The following is a 10,000-nucleotide window of genomic DNA, read 5'->3' as shown; positions in this document are numbered from 1 at the left end:
GGGTTGGGGAGGGGAGACAGGAGGATCCAGGTCCCCTGCAGCGTTGCGGGGGATCTGGATCTTAGTCTCATAGTCAAACCTATTTGAGGTCTGATTATAAAACGACCCAGATTATAAACCGAGGGGTATTTTTCAGAGTGTTTGCTCTGAAAAAAACCTTGTCTTATAATCGAGCAAATACGGTATATATATATATATATTATATAATATTTTGTATTTTTTGTATTTTGCCCTAAAATAAATTGGTAAACAATGTCTGATGCTGTCTGTGACCGAACCAGGGCTGCAGAGGACTTTTAATCCCTTCTTCAGTTGTGTTTACCTGTTTTGGTTGTGCCCAGGAGTATAATAATATAATTATGGGGAAGAGTGGCATATAGGGAGGTTTAAGGCATTCAGGAGGCAGAGTGTCGTATAGAGGGTTAAAAAGGCATTTCTGGAGGCAGAGTGGTATTAAGGGGGTTACAAGGCATTTCACAGAGCACTCTGCCTCCAGAAATGCCTTATGCCCCCCATTTAACACTCCCCCCCCCCCCAAACTTACCGGTGCTTCTGACTTCCCTGTCATGTAGCCGGGGCAGCGTGTAGATTCCCAGGCACTTACGCTGCAGCCGGAAGGAGGCGTGGCTAGCAGCGGGGCCTCAGTAGTACCGGTAAGTGGGGGGGGGGCAGGAGGATCCAGCTCCCCTGCAGCTGCGGGGGATCTGGATCTTAGTCGTCTCATAGTCAGACCTATTTGAGGTCTGATTATAAGATGACCCCGATTATAAGACGAGGAGTATTTTTCAGAACATTTGCTCTGAAAAAAACCTCGTCTTATAATCGAGCAAATACGGTACTTTTTATATAGAGAGAGCGTTACAGATTTGTGTTGTTTGGATGTAAGCATAATAACTATGCAATTTGAATGTGGATTATAGGCTAGCAGTCTGTCTTATTTCGGGTTCACCAAGAGAGCTGTAGTAACCTCCAGAGATCACCCAGTATCCTCCTGTGTCAGCATGCACACCTTGGAACCCTGCTATGCGTACCCAATAAGTACACACAACTACCTTGAATTGAGTACAGCAGGAATGAACACTTTATTGTTGTAAAACACACTCATATAGCCACAGAACTTCATTAACATAAATTGACATTGATAAATAGGTACATGTAGAAAACCCAACCTTTAATCCCCTTTAGCTACTGAATCTCCCCCTGGCAGCAATCCTGTTAATGGGATTAGTTTACACAATGGAGTTCCTCCCTTTATGACAGGTCATTCTGTCACAGTGGTCTTTGACATTGTATCTAAGATAGTCTTTTATCTTTATTGTTTGTATGGTTCATGTAAACATTGTATTGACTTTTTGTTCGGGATTTGATGATGGCTGGTGGTAAAATGTGTACATGGAAAGAGTTAAAGTACCATCATCTGAAATACCTTGGCATGTCTAGTTTTCAAAAAAATGTATAACACCGTGAATAAACTTAAAGATACGTGCTACTGTGGTAAAGTGAAATAAGGTGAAATGAGTAAATAAATAAATATACAAAATAATACTTCCCAAAAAGACCGCAGCTGCCCAAACGACACTCTTCCTCAAAGTGTAGAAATATAAACAAACCAAAAATGTATGGGGCGCAGGTACATATAGAGGGAAGAAAAATACAATATAGTGTAGATTTTATGTTCAGTATTAATGAAAGGTGATGTGTTGCACGCACAAGTAAAGAAGGTGATTCAGACCCATCAGCATGGAATATGATAAATTCTTTAATGTTCTTCGTATAACCCCTTAACGTCCATTGCCGGGTCAGGCACGTCATGCAAAACGGTCACTTAACGACCTATGACGTGCCTGACACGTCATGAGACTTAAACAAGCTTAGAAAGTGATCAACGATCCAGCGACACCAAATACTTACCCCAGGGCGGGCTGTGACCGCTCCGGAGAGCGGTCACAGCCGCAGCTGCACGCTGTCTTCGCCATCCGCAAGATGGCGGCGGCCCGGGAAAAAGAATAATAAAGCTAAAAAAGTTAGCTAGACGGTCTCCAGACCCTCTAGAGAACTCTGGCTCCACTTGCAGGTTGAATACAGGTACTGCATTCAACCATACAAGTCAATGGAGCCCAGCTTTCTAATACTATGTGATTAGTAAAATATTTAAAAAAAAAATAAATAAATAAAAAAAAAAAGGAAAAAAAGAAAAAGCTTAAAAAAAATATGGTAACATTTAAAAATTATTATGCTCTAGAGGAACTATCCAGTTCCAGCAAAATGTAAAAAAAAAAAAAAGTCCAAAAAGAGTAAAATAAATAAAATGAAAAAATAAAGTTTATTATTATGAGCAAGTGCTAAAATTAGCGCTGTATCTTCCCAAAAATCCTGACATGGAAAAATTGAAATAAAAGCATTTCAAATACCCAAGGGGTGTCTAATTTAAAAAAAAATGAATGGTTTGATGGGGTAAGTTGGAGTGGCCGGGTTCAAAGATAGGGTATAGGCACAGACTGACCGAAATGGGGAAAAAAAAGCGCACTTCCAAAATGTGGCATTTTAACCCCAAACACCAGACAAACCCATACATGTGGGGTATGACTGAACTCGGGAGATGTTCCTGAACACATATTAGGGTGTTGTTTGATAGTGGCGTATACCTGGAGCTATAAATTTATACCCAAAGTACAATTTGTGTGAAAAAAATACAAAAAAAAATACTACCACAAAGTGTGGCAAAGGCTGGTGGTAGAATCTGATGCATGGAAAGGGTTAAATACTACAATTTTAATTACCTTGGGGTGTCTAGTTTTCAAAAATATATGGTTTTATGAGGTAAATTGTAGTGGCCAGGCTCACAGATTGGGCATAGGCACAGACTGACCAAAATAGGGAAAAAAAGCCCACTTCCCAAATGTGGCCTTTTAACCCCAAACAGCAGTCAAACCCATGCATGGGTGGTATCACTGTACTCGAGAGATGTTGTTGAACACATATTAGGGTGTTGTTTGATAGTGACGTATACCTGGAGCTATAAATGTATACCCAAAGTACAATTTGTGTAAAAAAAATACCAAAAAAATACTAACACAAAGTGTGGCAAAGGCTGGTGGTAGAATCTCATGCATGGAAAGGGTTAAAATACTAGCATTTGAAATACCTTGGGGTGTCCAGTTTTCAAAAATATATGGTTTGATGGGGTAAATTGAATTAGCCGGCTTCAAAGATGGTCCTATTAGGACATGGGGGCAGAATGACCAGATGTAAAAGTTCCAAGTTAAAAAATGTGCACTTCTTAAATGTGGCGTTTTACCTCCCAAACAACCCGACAAACCCATGCATGGGGGTATGACTGTACTCGGGAGATGTTGCTGAACACATATTGGGTTGTTGTTTGAAAGTGATGTATACCAGGAGCTGTAAATCCATACCTGAAGAGCAATTTTAGCGATAAAAAACACAAAATAAATTACTACCACAATGTTTGACAAAGACTGGTGGTAGAATTAGTGCATGGAAAGAGTTAAAATTCTAGCATTTGAAATACCTTGGGGTGTCTAGTTTTCAAAAATATATGATTTGATGGGGTAAATTGCATTGGCCGGCTTCAAAGATACCCGAAATGGCACATGGGGGGAAGAATTACCGGATTTGGAAAAAATGGTTTTGAAATAGCAAAACGCTACTTGTACTTAATGCTCCATAATGTGCAGAAAAAAGCAAAAAAACATAAAAACATTGGGTATTTCTAAACTCAGGACAAATAGTAGAATATATTTAGTAGGTTTTTTCATTAGCTTTTTTTGATGAGTAAAAGATTTTTGGGGTAAAAGTCAGAAAATGTGGGGTTTTTTTTTACATTTTTCATCATATTTTATTATTTTTTTTATGGGAAATTAGATAATATGATTAAAACAATGGTATCTGAAGAAAGCCCTTCTTGTCCTGAAAAAAACAACATATAATTTGTGTGGGTTCACTAAATGAGTGAAGAGAAAATTACATCTAAACAGGAACACCGCAAAAGTGTTAAAACAGCCTCGGTCCCAATGGTACAAAAGGTAAAACACAGCCTGGTCCTTAAGGGGTTAAAGTCTAAAAAACAAACTAAAATGGTGCAATATCTTAAGGTAAAATACAAGTTTGCCGGTCAAAATGCACTCACAATTTGTTCATGCACGAAAGTGCATATGCAGGCGTTTTTGTATAAAGTCCACCAAAAAGTAGGGTGTGATGAAGTCCAATTTGATCCTTCGACGCGTTTCGCCCCTTGGGCTTCCTCGGGAGATTAATCGGTAAGTCAGTCAGTAATCGATTAAATTGAACTGACCAGCTTCCAAATAGGATATGTGGGCTGAATTTTCAACATGTCAAAATACCAATTTGAAAAATGCACACTTCCCAAATGTGGCCTTTTACTCCCAAACAACCAACAAACCCATGCATGGGGGTATCACTGTTGCTGAACTCATATTGGGGTGTTGTGTGGCATTAGAATTAGTGCATGGAAAGAGTTGAAATACTAGCATTTGCAATACCATGGGGTGTCTAGTCTTCAAAAATATATGGTTTGATGTGATATATTGCATTGGCCGGCTTCAAAGATGTTCCAAATAGCACATAGGCTGAATTACCAGATTTGGAAAAATGTTTTTGAAATATCAAAACGCTACTTGTTATTATTGCCCCATAATGTGCAGAATAAAAGGGCCTTTGCATTGGTTATTTTTTAAACCCAGGACAAATAGTAAAATCTATTTAGCAGTTTTTTCCTGAGTTTTTTTACACGAGTAAGAGATTTTTCAAGTAAAAGTCAGAAAAGGTCAGTTTTTTGATAAATTTTCACCATATTTTATACTTTTTTTTTCTAGTAAATCATGACATCTAAAGAAAGCCTTTCTTGTCCTGAAAAAAACAATATATAACTTGTGTGGGTTCAGTAAATGGGAAAGAAGAAAATTACAGCTAAACACCAGTGCCAGAGAAAACAGCTATTGTCACAAAGGGTACAAAAAATAAAATCATCGTCATTTGTCACGAAGGGGTAAATATTGGAATGTGTTGCAGTGCTTGCAGCTATCATGATAATTTGACTGATTCTCAATTCAATACGTTATTTGTAATTATCCTTTTATTAGGTGCATGACATATATTTTATATTGTGTGCATATTTAAATTGCAGGAGGAGAAGGTTGCATACTAGCAGCGAGTGGATCTGTGATTGGTGTGGGCTCTGATATTGGAGGGAGCATAAGGATGCCAGCTTTCTTCAACGGGATATATGGTCATAAGCCAACAACAGGTACTTTATTACCTTAAATTGTTAAAAATGTCAACATTCCTTTATGGCAGGCTAGATTTTGTAAAAATAATTATAAAAGGCATATCCTTAATTCTGGACAGTAAAGGGGAAACCGTCAAATGCCTCTGAAGTTTAATCACTGATGAAAGGAGATGCTACAGTTTCTGTAAGAAAACTGTAGTATCTCCATAATTGAAAGACACCTTTACTTAATTAACTTCTCCGTGTAGCCTTCTAGCATGCAAACTGGTTACAACCTAAAAACACATCTATGTTTTGATGAATTTACAACTGTTCTTCTATATACTGTAAAAGCCAAAAATTGCACAAGGTACCTTAGTAAACAAATAGAAAATACCGTGCAGCTATGCCCAAAATCACTCATGCTCCAATGAGTGCACAATAAGATATTAATCCAAGAAAAAAAAACACAGCCCTCCAAGGATGTTGCGTGTGAATCCACATGTTTAATAAGTGTGATGACAAACAAGATGGAAGCACAAACGTCTCTGGGGTACACACACCCCTTTATCAACGTAGCCTGTAGTATGGATCCTGAAACTTTTGTGCTTCCACCTTGTCCATCTAAACTTATGGATTCACTTCCAACATCCCTAGAGCAATGTCTTTTCTTTTCTTGGATTAACGTTCTTGTGTATATATATTATATATAACTGTTTTATTTCATAAGCCTCACTCGAGGTCGTCTGCTAATCAGACCTCAAATAGAAGTCTGACTACAAGAATAAGATCCAGATCTCCCGCAGCGCTGCAGGGGACCTGGATCCTCCTCTCCGGCAGCCGTTGGGCGCCTGCAACCTCCACTTCTGCCGGGGCGTTTAACTGCCGTGATCTGACATACTGTTTCCTCTGTGATACAACATTTCGTGCCACTGACCGACTGCTTGAAACACTGTTTTAGTGGCAGAAAGTGCTCCCATTGAAATTAATGGAAATATTTTACGTATGCTCACTGGGGTCCAAACAGACCTACTGTAGCACCGCAGTTGACTGGAAGTACAGGGCATTTAGATTGGGTGTGTGGAATGGGGTAAATGCATTTAAGGCAATTCTACAGAATCTCTCCATGCATTTGCAAAATGGATCACTTAACATTTTAACCCTCTAAGGTCTGAGCTGTTTTTTTTATTTTTGTAACCATGATTTGCTCAATTATAAGATGAGGTTTTTGTCAGAGCAAAATAACCATCGTCTTATATTCGAGGTCGTCTTCTAATCAGACCTCAAATAGAGGTCTGACTAAAAGACTAAGATCCAGATCCCCCGCAGCACTGCAGGGGCCCTAGATCCTACTCTCCGGCAGCCTTTGGGCGTCTGCAACCTCCACTTCTGCCGGAGCTTCTATGACATCACATGACCTTCGTAGAAGCTCTGGGGGAAGTGCCGGCAGCAGCAGCTCAGGTCCTCCACCGGCTGCGCCACTAGACACCAAGGAATCTGGAGGATGGGGAGAAGTCTAAAGAAGCAGAGCGGGAGGGCATATGGGGGGGCTTAAAAGGGCTTTCTGGAGGCAGAGAAGCATATAGGGGTTAAAAAGAATATCAGGGAGGCAGAGTGTCATATAGGGGGTTTAAAGGAATATCAGGGAGGCAGAGTGGCATATAGGGAGTTAAAAGGAATATCAGGGAGGCAGAGCGGCATATAGGGGGTTAAAAGGAATATCAGGGAGGCAGAGTGGCATATAGGGGGTTAAAATGAATATCAGGGAGGCAGAGTGGCATATAGGGGGTTAAAATGAATATTAGGGATGCAGGGTGTCATAGGGGGTTAAAATGAATATCAAGGAGGCATAGTGGTATATAGGGGGCTATAAGGCATATCGGGGGGGCAGATGTGCATAACAGGGGGCATGTTGGCAAATAAAAGGAAATTAAAAATAAAAATGCATTTTTCTCAATATGACAAAAATAGTTTACATGTGAATTAATATTTACTAGTAAAACTTTTTTCTTATAGGGTAATTTTTTTCCCTAAATTAATATTAAAACTTTGGGATGTCTTATAATCGAGCAAATAAGGTAATTACAATTTTTATTGTTACGAATAGTAGAAGCATAAGAATTCATAATTGACAATATGACAAAGTAACTCAGAATCAAATGTAACAATTTTCAGTCGTCAATACAGCTGAGCCACTAAATCTGTGAGGGAGCAGAGGTGTTCCAATTTCACGTAATACGTATGCGAGTGACTGCACCGACTCAGCGAATAAGCTTGTTGATGGGAGAGGAGACTCTAGGGTTGGAATGATTTTTATTGAGAAAAGAGGTCCAGGGGTCTGGAGTAATAGGGAGATCAAGAATTTTGCTCAAAATCTGGAAAACCCACTTCCACACCACTGTGATAATGGGGCACATCCACCACATTTGTAAATTGGTCCCCCTGCTGCCACTCTTGTGCACTCTGGGTAAATCGTTCGCCCCATCTCACTCGCCAGGGTAAATCTTTGCTAAACGAGAGGATGTAGATTCCCGTCGGTTTACATCTGTGTCGATATATTTTTTGTTTATTTTTAAATGCCATTATTTTGCTCATATTTACCGTATTTGCTCGATTATAAGACGACCCTGATTATAAGACGACCCCCCAAATCTTAATATTAATTGAGGGAAAAAAGAAAAAGCCTGAAGATAAGACGACCCTATAGGAAAAAAGTTTTACCAGTAAATGTTAATTCATTTAAACACTTTTTTTAATAAAAGGTATGCTTGAGAAAAATATTTTGGTTTTATTTCCTTCTATTTTCCAACCTGCCCCCCAGTTATGCACATCTGCCCCAGAAGTGCCTTACACCCCCTATATGCCACTGTGCCCCATGATATGCCTTTTAACCCTCTAAATGCCACAGTGCCCCATGATATGCCTTTTAACCCTATATGCCACTGTGCCTCATGATATGCCTTTTAACCCTATATGCCACTCTGGCACTTAGAGGGTTAAAAGGCATATTATGGGGAAGAGTGGCATATAGGGAGGTTTAAGACATTTCAGGAGGGAGAGTGGCATTAAAGGGGTTAAAAGGCATTTCACAGAGCACTCTGCCTCCAGAAATGCCTTACACCCCCCATTTAACACTCCCCCTCCCTCCTCCAAACTTACCAGTGCTTCTGAGTTGGGGGGGGCGCATAACACAGGAGGGTCCAGGTCCCCTGCATCTGAGCCCCAGGTGCTTAGTCCGGGCAGCATGTAGAGCTCCACGCGAATCGCGTAGAGCTCTACACGCTGCCCGGACTAAGCACCGGGGACTCAGAAGCACCGGTAAGTTGGAGGGGGCATAACACAGGAGGATGCAGGTCCCCTGCATCCTCCTGTGTTATGCCCCCCCCTCCAGCTTACCGGTGCTTCTAAGTCCCCAGTGCTTAGTCCGGGCAGCGTGTAGAGCTCTACGCGATTGTATCGTGTAGAGCTCTACGCGATTGTATCGTGTAGAGCTCTACGCGATTGTATCGCGTAGAGCTCTACACGCAGCCCGGACTAAGCACCGGGGACTCAGATGCACCGGTAAGTTGGGTCGGGGGTTAACACAGGAGGATCCAGGTCCCCTGCATCTGGGTCCCCAGTGCTTAGTCCGGGAAGCGTGTAGAGCTCTACGCGATTGTATCGTGTAGAGCTCTACGCAATTATATCGCGTAGAGCTCTACACGCAGCCCGGACTAAGCACCGGGGACTCAGAAGCACCGGTAAGTTGGGGGGGGGTTAACACAGGAGGATCCAGGTCCTCTGCATCGCTGCGGGGGATCTGGATCTTAGTCTCATAATCAGACCTATTTGAGGTCTGATTATAAGACGACCCTGATTATAAGACGAGGGGTATTTTTCAGAGCATTTGCTCTGGAAAAAAACTCGTCTTATAATCGAGCAAATACGGTATATGTGTATGTATATATATATATATATGTGTATGTATATGTGTGTGTATATATATATATGTGTACAGGGGCGGGCTGGGCCGGGGGGCAGGGGGGCAATTGCCCCCCAGGCCGCCCTAAATCCGGGCCGGTGGGCCGGACGGACGACCGGCAGACAGACATTCAATGCGGCTGCGGCCGCAAAGTTAAAAACTAAGCGGCCGCGAGCAGGATTGAATGCGGCCGTCATGCGTACCTGGCGGGGGAGGGAGGGGGCGGTCCGCCCCGGCTGCCGCTCATCTGAGGGGTGCCACCATGCCGGCACGCCTCCAGTTTCTGGAGGCGTGCCGGCATGGTGGCACCCCTCAGATGAGCGGCAGCCGGGGCGGACCGCCCCCTCCCGTTTCGGTGCGCGCGGCAACAACACTGAAGCCACGCCCAACATTTTCCGCGCTCAGTGCACCGGAAGGACAGGAAGAAGAAGAAGTAGAAGAAGAAGAAGAGGAGGAAGAGGAAACGTGAGAGTGAAAGAAGAAAAGGTAGGAGAGAGTGGATTAGTAAGTGTGTGAGAGTGATGGGTGTTATGCTGAATGTAAGTGTGTGAGAATGATGGGTGTTAGGCTAAATGTAAGTGTGTGAGAGTGATGGGTGTTATGCTAAATGTAAGTGTGTGAGAGTGATGGGTGTTATGCTGAATGTAAGTGTGTGAGAGTGATGGGTGTTATGCTAAATGTAAGTGTGTGAGAGTGGTGGGTGTTATGCTGAATGTAAGTGTGTGAGAGTGATGGGTGTTATGCTAAATGTAAGTGTGTGAGAGTGATGGGTGTTATGCTGAATGTAAGTG

At 41.9% G+C, this 10,000-nt stretch overlaps 1 protein-coding gene across 2 annotated transcripts in view; it reads left to right on the top strand.

Annotated features, from left to right (window-relative positions):
• Nucleotides 1-10,000, top strand: part of FAAH2 (fatty acid amide hydrolase 2) — a 181,276-nt gene that overhangs the window by 25,531 nt on the left and 145,745 nt on the right. For both annotated transcript variants that reach the window (XM_053473778.1, XM_053473779.1), the window contains exon 4: nucleotides 5,168-5,287. In XM_053473778.1, the coding sequence (XP_053329753.1) occupies nucleotides 5,168-5,287 (120 nt within the window). The remainder of the gene's footprint in view (nucleotides 1-5,167; nucleotides 5,288-10,000) is intronic.

The sequence above is a fragment of the Spea bombifrons genome, chromosome 8 (assembly GCF_027358695.1).
Source record: "Spea bombifrons isolate aSpeBom1 chromosome 8, aSpeBom1.2.pri, whole genome shotgun sequence".
NCBI lineage: Eukaryota > Metazoa > Chordata > Amphibia > Anura > Pelobatidae > Spea > Spea bombifrons.
The sequence above is the reverse complement of the archived record's forward strand: the minus strand, read 5'-3'. Positions and strand labels throughout refer to the sequence as shown.